The following is a 20,513-nucleotide window of genomic DNA, read 5'->3' on the forward strand; positions in this document are numbered from 1 at the left end:
AACCCTAGGAAAGAATGAAGTTGTTTCACAGTTTGAGGGATAGGCCATTCCAAAACCTTGTGGATACGATCCAGATCAATGCTAATAGCTTCAGAAGAAATCTTGTGTCCTAAGTAAATGATCTCCTTTATAAAGAAGTCACATTTACTCATCTTGGCATAGTGATGGGATATCTCAAGGTGTATGCCCCAGGCACACCTTGGGTTCTATGTGTGTGTGCTAGAGGCACAATTAGGTGCCCATAAGCACTGTTAGGTGGTGGTAGATGCCACATAGGATGATTGAGAGATTCTAGGAGCTGATTGAGGAGATGATTGTGGAGCTTGCTGGCTCTTGTAGAGGTGCCTACATATGGACCTCACCCTTCTTCTTTAAGAGCATTCTCTTGTTTTGTGTTCAGCTTTATGCCTTCCTTTCACTTCTTCAACATGGTATCAAAGCACTGTGATCCTCCTTGAGCCCATTTATGCCATGTCATCATCATCATCACCATCTTCTTCTTATGCCATTTTCCTCTTTCCTTCCAAAATTTTGTGTGAGCTTGTTCTCTACCTACAAGCAACCATTCCCAGAGGAGTCCTGGCTGGAGAGACCCTTCGTATGGGCGACCTTCCACGTCAGAGGAATTAGGGAATGGTGCCCACAGACCCGCGCAACAGCCGCCTTCTTCCTGATGCCATTTCGTGCAATACAACTCGCTGGAGCAACCATTTCGAAATTCCTCTGAGCCACGCTTGCACAACATCATGAGCTAGTCCCTGTCCAGATTTGGAGTGAAATGGTCCACCAGGGAGGGAGAAACGCGAAAAAACCAGTCGACAATCAAGCTCCTGGCTATGGCGACGTGACGTGGCATTTCACCTTTCCTCTTCAGTGGCTCTTCTCTGGTATACCAGCTTTATTTCTACCTATAAAGCCCTCTTTTCTTTGCCTTGAAGAGTGAGATACAAGCCCTCCAAGATTAGGCCTCTGTTTTGGACAGTTTTGACAATGTTGTGAATTTGGTGCTACATTAGATGCTACTTTGGCATTTCTGATACTTTAAAGTGTTGAATAGCATCAGTACAATTGTGGCTACAACTTTCCTTTAGGTTGCTATACCTGGATTTGCTTGGAATACTTTCATTTAGCCACCTCTATGAAGCATGCAAGTTGAAGCATTATTTCCATTATAATTTTTATTATGGAATTTGGTTACAAGTCTTTGCTACACCAAATGCTTGTATTTTGAAGCCTTTCAGCTTTTTCTAGCCTTGTAAGAGAGTAGACACTGCCCATTTTGGGTTAGACCCTCTCATGGCTACCTTCTTGAATATTGATAAGTTTAATGGTAAAGGCTTTTACATGGCAGATGAAAGTTAAGTTTGCATTGATGAGGGAAAACCTCTGGGGGCTTGTCAAACCTACTTCAACTTCTTCTTCAACAGCCTCTAATGCTGGAGAATCCTCAGCTCCTACACGCCCGGCACGAGATCTTGCTAGAGAGGAGAAAGCCTATATTGCTCTTGGCTTAAAAGATGACTATATTCATCACATTTCTGATTTGGAGTCTCCTTCTGAAGCTTGGCAAAAGCTTGATATTCTTTTTGGTGCTAGCTCTCACATCTCAAAATTGTCACTTAAGATTGCCTTCTTTGAATTGAAGATGGCTAGTGGCACTCCCTTGGCTGCCCATGTCAATCACATGCGGAGTCTCATGACTCAACTTGCTTCTATCAACTCTCCAATCACTACAGATGATGCAATGGCAGTATTGCTTAAAAGTATGCCTGAAGATTATGATCATGTTGTTACCACATTGAAAAATCTTTCTAATCCTACTCTTGAAGGTCTTATTACTGCCCTTCAAGAAGAAGAAAGGCACAAGGAACTCTGGAGAGGCAATGACACAGCCTATGCCATAAAAACTCAAATGGGCAAGTTTCAATCTTGCAAACATTGTGGGAAGACTAATCACCTCTCAAAAGATTGCTTCAAGATCAATCCTTACAAATATTGTGGCAAAAACAGTCACCATGAAAAGTTTTTTAAAGTAAAAAAGGAAGCAACTACAAAATCAGAAACTGCCAATTTACTTTCAGTTGATGTGCCTCCACAAGATGAGGCCTCCTATGATGATTATGCTTTTTGAACCAACTCCACATATGCTCTAGATCTCTCTTTTATGTTGAGTCAAGGTACTCTGCCTGGATAGTCCTCCAAAATGAATGGAATAAACTATTGTGTTCTTTGTAAACACCTCTGGTCACCATATGATGTAGGCCATGTGTATGTGTTTTGCTTCATGGTACCTCCTGCAGACATTGTGTGCATGTACATGCAGGGGAGATAACCATTGGAGGGTCTTATGTATCCCTTTGTTTGACTTCACACCCTTGGGAACCCTTGCAAGCATGAGATCCTAGCCATAGATTTATCCTTGACCACCATGAGATGGCTTGAGACAATATGTGACTAGATGTATCCTTGACATAGCCTGAGGCATTCCCTTGAGGGGGAGTTTGATGGGATATCTCAAGGTGTATGCCCCAGGCACACCTTGGGTTCTATGTGTGTGTGCTAGAGGCACAGTTAGGTGCCTATAAGCATTGTTAGGTGGTGGTAGATGCCACATAGGATGATTGAGAGATTCTAGGAGCTGATTGAGGAGATGATTGTGGAGCTTGGTGGCTCTTGTAGAGGTGCCTACATATGGACCTCACCCTTCTTCATTCTAAGAGCATTCGCTTGTTTTGTGTTCAGCTTCATGCTTTTCTTTCACTTCTTCAACACATAGAGCTTATGCTGTCTTAGTATAACTAAGACAATCCGGAGGTGTCCAATGTGATCCTCTAGTATTCGGCTATATACCAAGATGTCATCTAAGAACACGACAACGAATTTTGCCCAAAAAATCTTGGAACAAATCATTCATCATTTGCTGGAAGGTAGCAGGAGCATTGGTCAAACCAGAAGGTGATACGAGAAACTCGTAGTGGCCATACCTAGTTCGGAATGCGGTTCTATCTATGTGTTTAGCATAGATATGGATTTGGTGATAACTCGTACACAAATCAATCTTAGTGAAATACTTTGCTCCGGCCAAACGGTATATCAAATAATCGGAACGAGGAAGAGGGTATCAATTCTTAATTGTCACTTTATTCAATCGTTTAAAATCTATACACATTCTCCATGAATTATCTTTCTTCTTTCTTAAGAGGACAGGTGCTCCCCAAGGTGATTTACTTGGGTGTATATAGCCCATATTGAGATAATCTTGTAGATGTGAAGCTAACTCATCCTCCTCAAGCTGGCTCATCCTATAAGTTGGAATACTAATAGGTTGAGCCCTAGGTACTAAATCTATGTGATGATTGACTGCCCATTTTGGAGGTAAACTTTCTGGCAATTGAGCAGGGAATATATCCATGAAATCATCCAATAACTTTCTGAATTCACGGTGATCAAACACGCTTAAATTATTTTTATTATTAACAGAGACAACAAATGAAGAAAGCAAAACACACTGATACACATCATAATGAGAAGTGTTTATTATATTCCGAAGGTGATCGCAGTTACAACAGGTTCTTGAGAAGAGGGAATATTATGACACTGAATACAAAATTGGGTGTTCTTATAAAAGAAAGTGTATGCTCTTTTCATCCAATCCGAATATCGTGGGTTTTAAACCACTCTATTCCGATTAACAAGTCCACATGTTCCAAGTGCATGACATAGCATGTAAGAGCAGCTGTGTAGTCTTGAATCCGGATAGAAAGTGCTTCAATCTTGCGATCCCAAAACTGCTTCCCAACTGGAAGCTGCACCTCGCAGGTGTGATCGCTAGGTATCGTGGACAGCCCCATCCTCTACTCAAGTTTGTAATTAACAAAATCGTGAAAGCTGTCCGGGTCAAAGAGAATGTGAACTCTTTGGTCCCTTACTTCTCCATAAACTCGAAAAAGATCATGGGAACCCAATAACAAATTATTAAAAGTGCAACTACAAAAAGTGGGCAGGTAATGACATTTACAGAAATACATGTCATTGAAACTTGATTAGCTCCCTTAGCTTTGGTACCTTGACCTGCATGGAGCTTCAGTCCCGGCGCTTGCATTTGGTTCTTGCGCTTAGGACAATCATTCCTAGTGTCGCCCCGCTCCTCGCATATGAAGCAACGTCCTTCTTTCTTTAACTTCAATGTGCAGAGGAAACGGGCACCACCATTCTTTGTCTGAGTCGAGTTCTTCTTGGAGGCATTGTCCATAGACTTCGACTCCTCGATACTAGTGGTAGACTGGAAGAACTTCCATGTCTCCTCCAAGCCACGAGCTGAGCTACTAGCACGAACTCCTAACCAGATCCTAACCAACCTAGTGCCCCATACCACCAAGTGGTGCCGTGAAGCTTGGGTTTTGTTGTTGGGCCTTGGGCTACGCTATGATGCAGGCGCGCGTCCGCGGCTCAATCCAGGATCAGACCTAGCACCTGGGAACGAGACTGGCTCCCATCGGCTCCCTGAGAACTGAACTTGTGGGCCCCTTATATAGACTCGGGCCCAATGCGCCAAAAATAGCAAAGACCTCTAACTGGTTCGTACCCTTGCCACTCAACCCGAGAATCAAGCCTGCCTACCCCTAAGCCTCCCAAGGCTACGTGAGCTAGTCTTGTGTACCCAATATACGTCAGATACCAATTCGTGCACATGATATTTCTAGGGCCGACCTGTCCCTCCTCTACATAGAGGCTGCTACGCAGCTCTATAAGGGGGCTGCCCCCCCCGCCTAATGGCCGACCAGGCCAGGTGATAGGGCCGACCCAACACCCTATACGAGGGGCTGTTGGGGCCTAATCGCCTGCCCCAAAGGCACCTGCCAACACAAGTAGATCTACCCTCACGGGGGCGGGCGTACCCACAACAAAAGCCATCTCTTTGCCTATACTAGCCTCACTCACTGGGCGGGCACACCACAAGCAAGTCCCTCTCTCTCTACGGTGACATTAGGAGATGTTGCCTCCAACAAACTACTATCTATGCATGGCTGCTCGGGAGGTACTAAAGATCATAACCTTAGTTTTGCCAAGGTTGACCTTCAAATCGTTTTACTCACAAAAGGACTGTAATGTTTCTGAAGGCCGCTATTCACAAGGGAGGAGATCGCATGGGCGTGAGGAATTACAAGACTATCATGATTGGACATGTCATGTCCAAGATCTATGCATCAATACTTGATACCGAGGTCAACCGCTTTGCAGGGATGTAGGAGCTCAGAGCAGAGGCAGGCTGGATTTTGCCCTGACCACGGGACCATGGACAACATACTCACACAGATGTATCATCGAGGAGGCCAGGGCACGGAAGCAAAAGGTTTATTGTTGCTTTGTGAATTTTGGCAAAGCCTTTGATACGGTATTGAGGGCTTGCCTTAATCTGGGCTATGATAGGTGGATCATTTGGGCTGTCGTGGCACATTACGTACGAGTCTCCAGAAGAGTTAAGACAGAGTCTGGTTACTATTGGGGTCAAACAAGGGTGTCCTCATTCACCCACCCTGTTTGGCCTCTATATAGATGAGCTCGAGACCTTTATGCAAACGCTCAGTGGTGCTCTCTCGTTGGTACTCTGATTCAAATCTTGATGTATGCAGACGATGTAGTGCTTTTATCTGAGTTAAGGGTCCAGGTGCGCAGGAAGCCAAGGCAAACAGCTTCATTAAATTGCTTTGCTAGGATTGAGGCTAGGATGTTAATTCCATATGCAATGAATTTAGTGCATAAACTCTCATAATTCCATTGTCAAAGGAGATCAACATAACCCTGCCTTCATCACCGATTGGGGTACCTACTCATCTTGTGTCAGTTTTCTCTCTTTGTAGAAGTTATTTTCGTGTGTAATTAAAGACCAAACATTCGTTTCAATGTTATATACCATAGAGCCCTTGGTCTCTACCAGATGTCAAGTCAATGTTCTGTTTCTTCAATGCTCCCACTATGCTGCCCAATTCCCCCCCACTGCATGCTCCCAATTTTCTCAAACCCGCTCCCACCACTATCTACATGCAAACACGCAAGCAGGGCTACTTAACAGGACCTACAAAATTGCCATACTGTTTGGTCTATGCCACTATTAGCTCTCGGGTCAGGCTAACATGGAGGTTTGCCATATGAAGGTTTTGACGAGGCTTAGATTCCCTCCTACCATTCTTAATGTGCTAGCGATTTCTTGCCCTCAGATCAAGCTAACACCACGGGGTTGAAGTGTAGTCACCGGTGCCGACTTACTCGGAAGCAGTGGAGCGCACTGGACCGAGCACTGTTTTGCAACAGAGGTGCAGAAGATTGTGGTAGATTCACCAATCAACAGTAGCGGCATTACGCACCGAGCGCTACTACTATTAGAAGGCGGTTTTGCTTAGCTAGGTGTGATGCAGTTGTAACAGGGAGTAGAGAAGAAAACAAGAGAGCAGTGTGCCGAGTTCTCTTTCTCTCACCTGAGCTTGCTAGTATAGGAAGCTCTTGAGTGTTCATTGCCGAGGCGGATTGGTTGTAAGTAGATCTGATATTTGGCTGAGGCGTCCCAGAAGATTGGTAGGTAAAGGTTTGTTAGGGCAAGTGGAGTATGAGCATTTATCCACGGAGAGCTTGGATTTCGAGCAGATGGCCATTTTTTCTGTGGAACATCAAAATGAATGTGAAGACCAACATCGTGAACGAAGAGAATGATGTCGACAATGTCATGACAAGAGACAATCCGGTTCTTCACATTTGGTTTTGGAAACTCAGTAGAAAAATAGTCTAACGACTATTCTTTGACTTTTTGAGGTCCGACAAGACCCTGTCCCGCACCATTTCAACTGGGAAAACTTTTGTCTGTACGGACCTGTACGGACCTGTACGGAGAGGTGCGCAATGCTGCCAGGAATTCGTATGACTTGTTTGAAGTTGATTTCGAGCATTTTTGAATAGTTTTTGGAGGTTTTTTGCTTAGAATTGGACTCCTTTCAATCATTCAGGCCTTCCTCCTCCAACCTGCTCTAGCACCAGTGGTACAGTTGGATTTGAAACTTTTCACCCTCATTTATGTCACGTTTGCACACATTGCAGAGACATTGAGGTGATTTTGCTCTAGAGATTGGGGCCTTTGTGTCACATTTGCAGATTTTGCAGTGACATTTGCTCCTTTTGGTCACATTTTGGGGCTTTTGCAGTATTTGCCCTATTTTGACTTCATTTCCACTCCGACACTGGGGATTTTGGATCTACTGCTGACAGATTGTGGGATATTTTTAGATTGGCACGTTATTTTGTCACATTTGCTTTATTTCCGCAAAATTTGGCGCTTTTGGTCATTTGCCCCAAATTTGACAGTTTTGCCCTTCTAGAAATTGGGGGTTTTGTCAATTTTGTTGAAATTTGCAGTGACATTGGCTTGGTACAGCCAATTTTGGGCATTTGGTAGACATTGACATGCAGGAACATTGACTTTGTCTTGGAATTGCAACACATTGAATCACATTTGCAAATTGGAGCACAATTTGGGGCTTTTTCCAATTTGCCCTCTTTTTGGCATATTTGCCCTCTCAGATTTTGGGGCTTTTGCCAGATTTGCTGTCTATTGCAATGACATTTGCTTTATTCACCTCAATTTGGGTATATTATGCGTTCGCTTCTTGATTTGGGCTTGTTGTCTTGTTAGATTTGATGCATGCTGCCTCCATCTGGGACATTTACAGCTCAATTGATCATTGGATACATTTGCAGACATTTGCCCCTTGTATTGGGCTGATATTTTTGCAAGACAGCTATCTTTGGCAGGGGGGTCCTTTGACCGGACAGATATTGTTTTGCAGGTCATATATTTGGGGACAGCACGTGCATTTAGCTCATTGTTTGAGCAGTCAATTTTTGGTTTGTTGCTGCTTGACATTTGCTGTTTTTTTGGGACAGCCAGCTGATTTTGCAGTAAAAACCTTTAGGCTACTCTTGAGCGCACATATTTTCTTCAGGGATTTATTTTTGCCATGGGAAGCAATGATTGGATGGGTATGTTCACAGCTGAGGACAAGCTCGATGGACCCAATTATCCCATATGGTCATACATGGTGAAACATTTGCTGGTTGCCAAAATTTTTTGGGGTATTGTCTCAGGATCAGATCTTCGACCTTCCTCTGTGGCATCCACTTCTGCTACTTCCACTTCTAGATCTACTGCCACCATTAGTGCAGTTGTTACAGCCACCTTTGGATCTACTACTACTCAAGCCACACCTCCTACACCGGAACAAGCCAGATGGGATGGTAGAGATGCCCAAGCACATTCTATCATTGCTTTTTCAGTCGAGACATATCATTCCTCACATTCGGTCTTGCAACACATCAAAGGCTGTGTGGGACATCTTGGCTCACCTTTACTAGGTTCGCAATGAACCACGTGTTGCTTTCTTATGCATGCAATTGGAGAATGTCAAAATGGAAAAGGGGGACAGCATGGATGCATACATCACAAAAATCAAGGATTTTCAAGAGCAGCTCACCAATGTGGATGAAATTATTTCAGATGCTCAGGTAGTGTCCACGACACTCAATGGACTTCCTGAGTCCTACTAGGGGTTTGCTACTACATTGAGGTTGGTTGCCATGGGCAATCCCAACACTTATACTTTCGACCAGCTTGTTTCCCTTCTCCTGCAGGAAGAGCAGAGTCGCAAAAATCGTGTTGCTTCTCAAATTGCAAATTAGGGTTTTGTCGCTAATCACAAAAATAAGGAAAAGAACGGGCGAAATTACAGCAAACCCAAGAGTTCTGGAGGCTCATCTACTTCTGGACACTCATGTAATTCTGCCTTGTTTTATGCAAAGAAGAAAAACAACAAACGTTGTAATTATTGCCGGTAGCCAAGACATGACATTTCTGAATGTCGCAAGCGCATCGCTTTTGAAAAGAAAAAGCAGCAAGAGTTTGGTGGCCTAATCTGTAATTTCAGATTCCCACTTATGGCATGTGAGGTTGGGTCACCTCAACTACAGAAGCTTGGTTAAAATGCATTCACAAAACATGGTGGTTGCTCTCCCACTCATGCATGCACTGGCTAAACATGTTTGTGAGGGATGCTTGTTGGGCAAAATGCACCGTTTCTCATTTCCAAAGGATGGGACAGTTGGTGCATCCAGGAAGCTTCACCTTGTGCATAGTGATGTGTGCGGGCCAATGCGGACATCTCTTGGGGGCTTCCTTTACTTTTCTACTTTGTGGATGACTACACCCGATTTGCTTGGATATATGGCATGAAGGCCAAATCTGATGTGTTCACATGTTTCATACATTGGCTTGGCATGGCTGAAAATGAATCAGGGAACAAGCTCCTTACTCTACGCACTAACAGGGGGGCAGAGTACATGTCCCATGAATTCTTTGATTTTTTGGCAGCTCGGGGTATTATTCATTAATGTACAGTGCCTTATACTCCACAGCAGAACGGGCTGGCAAAGAGGAAAAATTGGTCAGAGATGGAAATGGGCAGGTGCATGCTCAAAGGAAAGTCTTTGCCAAATAAGTTTTGGTTGGATGCTGTCATGTGCTCCAACTATGTGCTGGATGGCCATATGGTAGTACGACGACCGTACAAGGCAGTGTATAGACGAGCAGGCAACCAGTCCGTACAGTGTACGGACCGTATGGATTCCGTAAGGTGGATGGCAAAGCTGAAGTTGAGCTCGACGAAGAGGGTATCTGGGCTGATGGCGAGGCCAATGGGAGCTGGTCCTAGAGCAGGTGCGGGATGCAGGAGCTAACCTTGCTCTGATACCAAATGAAGGAAATGTAAGAAGCAAGAGAGCTGGAGTAAACCGTTAAGTTAAATAGAGTGAGAGTGTACAACTTACAAAGGAGAGAAGGTTTTGTCTAAGTGACAAAACCTTATCCTAACCACTAACTGTGGCTAGGGGGAAAAACCTCTAAAGAGGGAAAAGTGTCCCTAACCCAGTTATTACATTACATTGGTCACTGCCTAGAATATGGCAATACTTCTAACAGGGAATAGCGACAAGGGCACCTCTGAGGAGCTAGGGCAAGAAAATACGGAGGGAAACTACATGAAGGGCACCTTCGAGGGACAAGTGGCGCAAGAGTTTGCCAAAGGGGCAGAAGGTAGTCTAACTCCCAAGGAGCAGAGGGAAGAGGAGGTTGCGCACAAGGAACAAAGGGACAAAGCTGTCGAGGGAGCGGACAAAGAAAACACCGAGTAGCCCTCACAGACACTTGTCGAGTGGCAACCCGAGCACCAAAATGGTGGTACAAGCACTGGGGCCACCACCATGGCCTTGCCTTTGCCTCCCTCTTCTCTACGGAGTAGAGCCCTTTTCCCTTGATCCGTTGCTAACTAAGAATAATCATCAGGATCGGGCTGCCACCAAGTCTCAGTGGCAAGTCTTAAGGGAGAATATGGTGCATGTGGCACATGCCCTTGATTTCTTAGCCAACCAGTGGCTCCCTCCCTAGGTAGTGGAACACAATCTTTTTTTGCAAACCCTGTATCGGGAGGAGATGACTCAATTCTTCCCAAAGCCGACAGCTAGCTTGAGACGGGCCGAGGTAGATTTAATAGCGGAATGCTGGATTCTCCAAGAGCAAGTGGACAACAGGAGGGCAGTATATGACGAGCTACTCCAAAGCCACTCCCAGCTGAGCCAAATGCATACCGAGCTGCAAACGGACTTTGGCAATCTCGAATGCAAGATCGACATGCTTAAAACGATCGTTGCCAAGGCCCAGAGTGAGCTCCTGGCTATTGCGGGAAAAAACATTCAGTTGCAGCATGCAGTGAAGAATCCGCAACAAAGGGTCAACCCAAAGCAATACCAGGTAGCCCAAGCAAAAATATAGATGCTCGAGAAGGAGAACGCCTGGCCACATGAAGTTGCTGCCGACAATGAAGATATAAAGGAGGAGAATGCGCGGCTCGAGAAGCAGTTGGAGCAGTACGCCCAATTCCGATCACTCATCCGTCTCCTCCAAGCTCCGGATGAACATACCAACAAAGCTGCCCCAAACACAGCCACGAGACCAGGACGGTTCAGATGGTCGGGCTGGTGTGTGTGAGCTGTCACAGCTAAACAACCAGGTGGGTACCTCGGAACGAAAGTCGGTTGAAGTTGGAGGTATGCCAGAGACTAAGGCAATCGAGGGAATAATGGCCCAGGCTCTATTACTGCTCAATCCAGCAAGCCGAGCAGAGTGCAGAAGCATGGCTATAGAGACTTGCTGCAATTTTGAAGATGCCACAGTGCAAGTCAAAATTTTGCCAAACACATGCGATGGGGGAATTCAGACCGAGCAGGTTTTGGATGCTGAACCAATTTTGTCGAGGCAAGATCTCCCTAAGGCTGTCCCAGTTCCCGAAGTTTTGCACCAAGTTCTAGGTTGGGAGGAGATACATGTTTGATATCGGGTCTGGCGGCAGATGGAGGAAGTTGATTTGGCTGCTCCCCCACAATCGATGCATCAGGGTGTATTCGGGCCAGTGCAGCCTGTTACATCAGTTCACGATGAGGCCATAAAAGCCTTAACTGTTTTGACGAAGAGCATGCCTTATGCAGCACACCATTTTCAAGGCAGAGTGCTGGTTGATTGCTGATTGGATCCGTCAATTACCCAAGCCTACAATGCCCGAGCTCCCTTCCTATTACTTCAAAATTTTGTGGGAGCTCGAGAAGCTCATTAGTAGCCATGTTACAGAAGTAGTGGCAATGCGGAATAATGTTCGTGACTTATGTAAAGATCCTCTCACTAAGTGGCAAGAGAGGGTGACCCCGGTCCAACGATATACTGCAAATTTTGAGACGCCATTGGGCATCACTGAGCCACATGAAGATTCAGTGGCTGAAGTGTGGACAATTGATTGGCTCACCAACCCCGGGCAATCCGCCGTTGACATCAACTCGTTTTATCCGTGGCCTCCCCGGGGACAACGGAGGTTTGAAGCCGAGCATCCAACCTCTCCTCCCCGAGCCTCAACAGGTGAAGTTGGCCCTTCCAGTCAGCCAGGTTGCCCCAATCCACCACTCCGATGAAGATGCCATCATTCGCGGCGCCCGCGTGGTTTTAACCTAGGAGCCTCAACATTCAAGCATCGGCTGGTTCCTGCTAGTCTATGAGGACACAGCTAAGGGTAGCTGAGGCGAGATGTTAGCCCTCAGGTCAGGCTAACATGGAGGTTTGCCATGTGGAGGTTTTGATGAGGCTCAAATTCCCTCCTAATCTACTGGGGACTGTTAGCCCTTGGTTTCGGCTAACATAGCGGGGTTGAAGTGCAGCCATCGAGTGCTGACTTACTCGGAAGCAGTGGAGTCCCTTGGACCGAGCACCGTTTTGCAGCAGAGGTGCAAAAGATTGTGGCATATCCATCAATCAACAGTAGCGGCATGATGCACCGAGCGCAACTACTCTTAGAAGGCAGTTTTGCTTAGGTAGGTGTGATGCGGTTGTAACAGGGAGTAGAGAAGAGAACAAGAGAGCAGTGTGCCGAGTTATCTTCCTCTCACTTGAGCTTGTGAGGATAGGAAGCTACTGAGCATTCATTGCAAGCCGAGGCGGCTTGGTCGTAAGAAAATCAATACAAGTTGATTAAGTTGGTCTATATGCTTGTCTTTGATAGTGAATTGCACTCAGTATTCTCTTTAAGTGTGTTTAACTTGGTATTCTTTCATCACCATATGGTTCTCCTGTAGACAGCTAACCCCGAACTCCGAGTGTTAATGTTGTCATCTGTTCTATCACCCAAGCACGTTATACTTAGGATTGCAAGAGAGAGCATCTTCACCGAGCACTGCATGGGGTCAGGTTAACACCGCGTACCTTTCTGAAGTTAGTCACGGGTGAGTGAACCGAAGCATCAACAACCACTTTTGTCATCCCTGCTCTTACTCCAAGCTAACTGTTTACTCTAGGCTAGTTTCATCTGCCCTGCTCTCACTCTAAGCTACCAATCCTCCCCTCCAGCTTCTCTCCCCTCCCTCTTTGCATTTCCATCCCCTCTTCTCTCAGCCTATCTCATCCCTGTTTGCCTCCACTGTTTCTCCCTAGTTTGCTTTCCCATTTCCCTTCTTCCTACCCCCACAAGCTAACTTCACCTCTAAGCCCACAATTTTTGAGGAAAGACATTTTTGCAAGTAAACTTGCAATGGATAGGGTCCAACATTGAATAACCTCCCCCTGTTTAAGACACTCGTATGGAGGATTTTTGTATGGAGTGCTAGTTTTGCATCAGAAATTTCTTTTTCCTTTTGCAGGATTTTATGGTTGGAAGACAGCAGCTTACTGTTTCAGGGCAGTTCTATACCTTTTCAACAAATAGATCAGACTTCATGATCCAGTTCTACAATCCATCTGGTGGCTTCCTGAATTGCTGCGTTCCCATTTCAAGCTCCAGATCGTATGCTGCCTTACCTCTGCATGCGGACAGCGTGACTAAAGGAAAAAGGTGATCTGCATTCCGAAGCTTTTTAATCTAAGAATGTATAAAAGTAAATGCTCAAGTGTGCTTGTTTTTTTTGGCAGGCATTTGGAATGGGGTGTATCAAGGGGAAGTCGATATTGTGGTCTCTTTACAGCTGCTGCAGTAAAGGTATGACTGCCTTAATATATTTTAATCAGTGATTTGAAAATGCAGAGACGACTTTATACACTATATATTCTTACCTTAGTGTCTCATTAGGAAGGGGATCAGACTGTTCCAGAAGCAGAACTCGCTGGTAAGGAAGCATCTCTGACCTTGGAAGGTCGAGGTGCACTAGATGTTGATTTCAATGATATAGAAGAATTGAGAGCAGCTTTGATGGCAGCACAGGCTAGGACAGCTGTGGCAGAGAGTGAAAAGGCTGAAGCACTGAAAGCTTTAGCACAAGCAGAAGCAAGACAGCAAGAGTATGCTGCTAGCCTGGCTGAAGCTACAGAATCGGCTATGCAAGAGATCCAAGCTGCAAAGGCATCCTTCAATACGGAGCTGCAGACTATCATTGAGAAGAAGCTTGCTGTGGAATCAAAATTAGTGCTTGCTAAGCAGGATGCAATAGAACTAGCCCTCAGTGTTGAAAAGGTTGCTGATTCGATTGTTAAAGAGACCACTGCTCATCTGGCTGAAGAAGCACAATTGAAGATAGCTGCTGCTAAAACTTCTGCTGCAGAAGCTGCTGCCACTGTGGAAGAAAGGATCAAAACTGCTGCTCTTGATACTGCAAATGCAATGATCAGAGAGACAAGGGATGCCATTGAAGAATCATTTGCAGCGTTGGAGGCAGCTAAAGATAAGGCACAGAAGTCAGAAATTGCTCTCTTTCAGAGGGTGCAGATTTTGGATGATATGGTTCTGAAAGAAGCTTCAGCTTTGGGCTTGCAGCGAGCAGTTTCCAGCTTACAACGACAACTGCAGGCAGCTAATGCTGAAATAAGCCGGCTGACTGCAGAAGTAAAGGCTGTTTTGGCACGAGCTGAAGCTGCTGAATCTCGTGCCACTGTAGCTGACAAGACACTGATACGTGTTCAAGAAGCAGCAGATAAAAGTGCACAAGAACATGAGGAGAGTGCAAGAAAAGCCCTAGAGGCCCTCAAGGCTGCTGGTGCAGCCCGACTGGAGGCTGCTAGAGCTGCTTTTAAAGCTGATTTAGAAGCCCTACAAGCTGCCCTAAACACAGTACACAAAGCAGAGAAGTCCCAGGAGCAAGCATATACACGAAGATACCAGGCATTGGAGAAGTCTCTAGCTGCAGCTGAAACGTTGGCAAAGGCCTGGAAGGAACGAGCCTTAGCAGTCGAGGAGTTATTACGCAAATCCAGAGATGAAGGTGGTGATGCCATTGAAGTAAGTGGGGGAATTGAAGGTAGATTGACTGGTGGTCGGATGGAAACGTTGCTAGGGAATGACTCTAGGAAATGGGATTTGCTAGGTAATGGGCCCAGACGAGAAACTCCAGAGTGGATGATACGGAGGATTGAGGTGGCTCTGCAAGGTTTACCTCCAAGAAATCTAGGCCAAGGTCAGGAAGACGATGATGTACATTTACAACTGCCTACGCCTGTGGACGTGTGGAGCATAGCAACTGCAGAGGTGAAAGAAGATTTATATACAAAGCAAGCTGCAGAAAAGAAAGAGATCAATGAGCAGAGAAGGGCTTTGGAGAACACTTTGAAAAAGAAGACTGTTCGGAGGCCACAACAGGTTGCAGATGGGAAGGCACCCACACCAGGTTGAAGTTTTTTACACGCATGACAGGAGATGCTTTTATTTTCATTCAGCATCATTCTACCAGCATAGCTACACTATATGTTTGTTTCTTTGTTTTTATGCCTGAATTCCTATGTAAGTAATTGAAGACTCTTATTGCAGAATCTGGGACTGGGTCAGGGCGGGAGATAGTGGTATGTCTCTTTAATTCTTTTCTTGTAATACTACCCTTTTTTCTTTACTGCTATTCTTGGTCGGTTTACGACATTGCTTTTTCTTCTGAGCTCCCAGCATTTGGAGCTTTTTTTACATCTTGCAAACAATAATAATAAATCATTGACTCAACTGGCAATTCACGTGGTCCCACTTTCAATTGGCGGGCCTAGATTGGAAGCTGAAACTAAAGTCTAACACAGAGCTGAACAACTGGCTCACCAGTTTTGAGTCTCCCCTTTTCTTGTCACAATATGGAAAAATTCAGCACAAAACAATTTTTTGGGAGTGATGTATCTCCAATACTAGGTGTAACTGATCTCAAAGCTAGACTTCTGATCTATCTCAAGCTTCATGCACCATGCCTTGTTCACCAAAAACTCATAGCTGTCGTTACTGAAAACTTTCTAAAGTGAGAGTTTTTTGCAAAGTCTCTTGTTAACATTCGAACTTGGGTTTGAAGCTACCTTGTCTATGTTTGCTCAAATATGAGTGAGGAGAGAGATATCATCTGCTTTGAATTTCTTCAGATCTATTTTGTGTACATCCTGTGATCGGTCTTCATTTTATAAACTCGGAATTTTATTTCCTCAAACATATTCAATGCTTCAATGCTAATAAACCTAAATTGCAGGCATCCCTGCCCCTCCTTGAAATATCTCTATACAAACTTGAGCCCATTTTTAAACTTCTATACAACTTCCAAAACATATATTAAATCATAGCAACATAACCACGCATATGTACAACAAGTTTGGTGTAGAATGAAGGTGGCTTCTTGTATCCTTTGTATCCTGACTACACTCCCTCTGAGGTGGCCAACTGCTATAAGTCTCTGATCCTCTGGAAGTCTCATAAAGGCCTGCAAGGCGCCTACTGTAGAAGCAGGTCCCCTCTCCCATCTAGACCATTGCATATAATGTGACACTCCAAGTGGCTTGCCATGGTCATCCAAGATCGAGTCATTCCACATGATTGGCTGCATGTGAATTTCTGCGAAGAGTGTTTCTGTAGCAGCCCCAAGCTTTCAGAATAGCAGCCATGAGAGGGGAAGGGGGAGATTTGAGATGGGCTGAAGTAAAGATCCATCTGATGCTGTCCATCCAATCTCCCCCATGAGATGGGATACAAGAATGAATGCTGTGTGAGAAAAATCTTTCTAGGGCTCTTATCTAGGCATCAATCCATGTACGAACTTGCAGAGCAAGGCTATACACTGCAAGTTCGGGTCAATAATATTGACACCTCCTCCTGTGGGGAGAATGAGGGTCTCCCAAGCCACCTTGGTTACAACATCTGAGGTACCATCTAAACCGCTCCATAGGAAGTTCCTGATAGGTCTCATGAGCTAAGCGATATAACCTCTAGATCTGCACCGACATGAGCAAATGAACCAGGCAGTGGCCAATAATACCTGGTTCACAACCACAACTGTGGATGCAAGGTCAAGTCTGGCAGAATTCCAAAAGATGAGTTTCCTCGTGATACTCTCCAACATGGGAGCAAACTGCTGTGCCAGAGATGCCCCTCCCAACCTGACAGATATGTGACAGAAGTTCCCCTCTGAATCCAAGTGAACCCTATGTCATTCCCCTAGTCTGGAGTGTCCTCATCATTGATCCAAAAGCCATTGGATTTGTTCCAATTAATGTGTGCACTTGCCGCAATGCAAAACAAACCTAACGCGTCCTGAATGAAGTCAGTGTCTGTGGAGTGGCATCCAAAAAAACAGCCTTATCATTTGCCAACTCACTATCTAAGAGCTCATCCTCTTGCCTCAAAGGAAGCCTGAGCCTTACAATACCAGCTTGAGCTCTAATGTAATAGCTCATAGCTTTAGCCACAAATAGGAACAGAAAGGGGACTAAGGGGCATCCTTGGCGGACTGATCAGGTAATCTCAAACCTACTGTCCCCCCTGACTTCACCAATAAGAACCTGGCTGTGGGCTGATCCGTAGAGGGCTGACACCCCTCTGATCCATGCATCTGAGAAACCAAAGCGAGTAAGTGTGCCCTCCAGAAAGCCCCAGTCTACCTTCTCATAAGCTTTCTCAAAGTCCAAGAGTAGAATGGCCAGCCTGTGGCCATTATGCATGGCCCAATTCGAAGCCTCCCAAAATGAGAAGATGTTGTCAAAGATGCTCCTGCCATGCACAAATCCTATTTGCATATCATGGATAAGATTTGGGAGAAAGAGGTGCAGACGAAGGCTGATAGCTTTAGCTAGGATTTTATACAAGGTACCTAGCAAGGTAATCGATCTCCACTGAGACACTAAATTCCTACAACCCCCTTTCGGAATCAAATGAATGAGGCCCTCTGTAAGTGAGTTTGGCATCTCACCTGAGTCCCATACACCTTGTACCAATCTGATCTCAAAAAGTAATGAAAAATAAGGAATTCAGTCCATCTGAACCAGGACACTTGCCCTTGTGAAGGACAGAGATAGCAAGCTTGAACTCTACGTTGGTAAAGGGTACATCAAGTGAGACAGTCATATCCCCTGTCACCAACCCAGGTAAGTGCTGCCAAATAATTACTCTAGCATCATGTGTGGCCTGAGTGTCAAGATCTGCTGTAAGAAGGGAGGCATAGAAATCGGTAGCAACCTGCAAGACAGCATCTGGATGTGTCTGAGAAATCCGCCCGAGTCAACTAGTTGTGAGACACTCTCCTTGCTATGTCTGGGGCCAAGAGTAGAGAAGAGCTGCTTGTTGGCCCTACCTCCCGTCTGAGTCCAACATGATCTTTGGCATGAAAGGCATACTTTGCTCTCTGATGTAAAAGTGACTGCTGCTGGGCCCTTGTTGCAGCAAGGGCGCCTGAATCCAAGCATCTGTAGGACTCTTCTGCTCCTTCCTCTGGAGGGCAGCCAACTACTGGCGGAGACCTATCTCACGCCTGAGGATCTCACCCCTCCTGATACGAGCAATTGAAAGATAAAAGTCGCTAATATTAGATAAGGCTGCGGCTAAGTTTGACGGAGAAAGCTGCCCATATTGCATATGAGATACTTAGGTCCTCAACACTGTCTCTGTAAGGCCCTCCTCTGCATAAAAGGCATCTGGAACCCTAACATTGGCAGAGCGGCCCCTCACATGAGGATCTGAAACCATCAGAATCATTGGAAAATGATCCAAAGTGGACACCTTAGCTGCAGTACTAACAGTATCACCTCTGTCAAGAGCCCAATCATCCACATAAAATCTGTCAATCCGTGTATGGACAGGCATCTGCAATCTCCTGTTCGACCAAGAAAACATGAGAGAATGTGACCGAGTGTGAAAAGCATCATCGTGCCAAGCATCCCTGCCACCGTACTGAAAAGGGAAGGCATCCCAAGCTGCTCTCTCTAGGGAGTGAATACCACCTTCCCTTCCTCTGCCTCAAACTCAGCCAAGTCTACCAGAACAGAAAATGAGTTCCTTTGAAGTACCTCTGGCGGCACAGTAGTGTGAAGGAGCGCTGCGGAAGGAGGAGTGGACCCAATAACCCCCTTACCTCTATCAGATGTAGATAGAAGTGCAAGAGAGGGACGTGCTGTAAGAACTCGGCATGCTGCATGACCTCAGCCTAAATTTGCATGACCTCGGCGACGACTTTGGCATTGTTCTCAAGTAAGGCATGGGTTTTTGCTGAAAGGTTCTCCTCAGGTGAGCGCTCCTGCACATGAACACTTGAAGGGGCAGGAGCAGTCTCATCTACACAAGGAACCAAGACAGGAATGTCTCTTGCTTGAAGAGACGGGTTTGTGGCGCCATCAGTGGTAGCCTGAAGTGGAACTGGCTCCTCAACTATGACAGGCACCCAAGGGGGGACGATCAAAATAGGACGTGCTGGTTGTCCTGTCCGCGCTAAAGAAGTACCAAGACGAGAGGCTGAAGGTCCTGGCTGTGTTGAAGAAGTACTAGGACGAGAGGCTGACGGTCCTAGTTGTGAGGTCGAAGGTCTAGCAGCGCGTGAAGCGGTAGGAATTGGTCGTGAGGAAGGTCCAGGTTGGGTGAAGCTATGAGGCGCACATGTGGATATTTTAGGTCTTTTCTTCTTTCTTTTCCTTGGGCAATCTCTGGCAAAGTGTCCAAGGGTCCTACAAATCCTACACTGATCTTGTCTCCCTCCAATCTCGACTCTCTGTCTGAAGAAGGAGCTGTTTGGACACTGCAGCATAATGTGGTCATCCGAGATGTTAGGGTCAGAGACAATGATCCTAACACGCGGTATCCCATTGGACCTGACTGTCTCCGCTGCTGAAGAGGGCATCTCAGAGAGACGGGGGATCTCGGTAACCACCCCAAAGGCAGCTCCAATGGAATGTAAAAGTCGATGGTACACCTGAGGAAGGTCGAGAAATTTGATGAAGAGTGATGTCGTCTAGCTATCCTCTTGACAGGATCAAACTCCAATGAAAAAGGGGTCAAAAAAATCCCCCTGGAGCTCAGTGCTAACGGGCTAGCCTGAAGCATTGTACCTGCTACCTCCGAGGAGTAAAAAACAATCTGGAAGAAACCTCGCCCAAGCAGACGAACAGTGCCCTGCGAGGTCTCTAGGTAGAGTGGCGAGCATCCAGTCCTTGGCCTGTAACCTGGAAGGGTGGGATCCATGGATGCGAGCAAAGAGCGATGTCGAGCTCTCCTGCTTTGTATCTTTTTTGAGTTGCTGCAACTCGTCTTTTGAGAAAATGATGGTTTTTGTCTTTTGAGAAAATGATGGTTTTTGTGGCCGGTGGAAGCGTGCGAGGATTGGCTGAAGGCTGAGCCATCGTCATCTGAGGTGGGAAGGCCGACTCGAACACTGTTGAGCTCCGTCTGACTAAAAATGCTGCTAGTAGAGAGAAAGAGGAGGAGAGGGTGAAGGCTGAGGGGAGAGAGGATGAAGGGGGAGAGAGGATAGGACTAGGGGTAGGAGTAGAGAGGTGGAGGGGGGAAGAGGCTAGGATGGAGGGTAAGAGTAGAGAGGCTAGGAGGGGGTAGGAATAGAGAGGAGGGGGGGAGGGGCTAGGCAAGGAGGTAGGAGTAGAGAGGAGGAGGAGACAGCTCGTGGGGGGTGGAAAAGAGGCCCTTGGGGGGGGGGCAGAAGTGCTGCGGGGGGGTGAGGAG

At 45.9% G+C, this 20,513-nt stretch overlaps 1 protein-coding gene across 3 annotated transcripts in view; it reads left to right on the top strand.

Annotated features, from left to right (window-relative positions):
• LOC147897615 (uncharacterized) overlaps positions 1 to 20,513 on the top strand; it is a 110,487-nt gene that overhangs the window by 11,234 nt on the left and 78,740 nt on the right. For all 3 annotated transcript variants that reach the window (XM_087380237.1, XM_087380239.1, XM_087380238.1), the window contains exons 2-5: positions 13,273 to 13,463; positions 13,541 to 13,607; positions 13,698 to 15,225; positions 15,366 to 15,397. In XM_087380237.1, the coding sequence (XP_087236363.1) occupies positions 13,273 to 13,463; positions 13,541 to 13,607; positions 13,698 to 15,225; positions 15,366 to 15,397 (1,818 nt within the window). The remainder of the gene's footprint in view (positions 1 to 13,272; positions 13,464 to 13,540; positions 13,608 to 13,697; positions 15,226 to 15,365; positions 15,398 to 20,513) is intronic.

The sequence above is a fragment of the Dipteris shenzhenensis genome, chromosome 10, assembly GCF_047967505.1.
Source record: "Dipteris shenzhenensis isolate YYH24624 ecotype China chromosome 10, Dip_SZ_1.0, whole genome shotgun sequence".
Lineage (NCBI taxonomy): Eukaryota > Viridiplantae > Streptophyta > Polypodiopsida > Gleicheniales > Dipteridaceae > Dipteris > Dipteris shenzhenensis.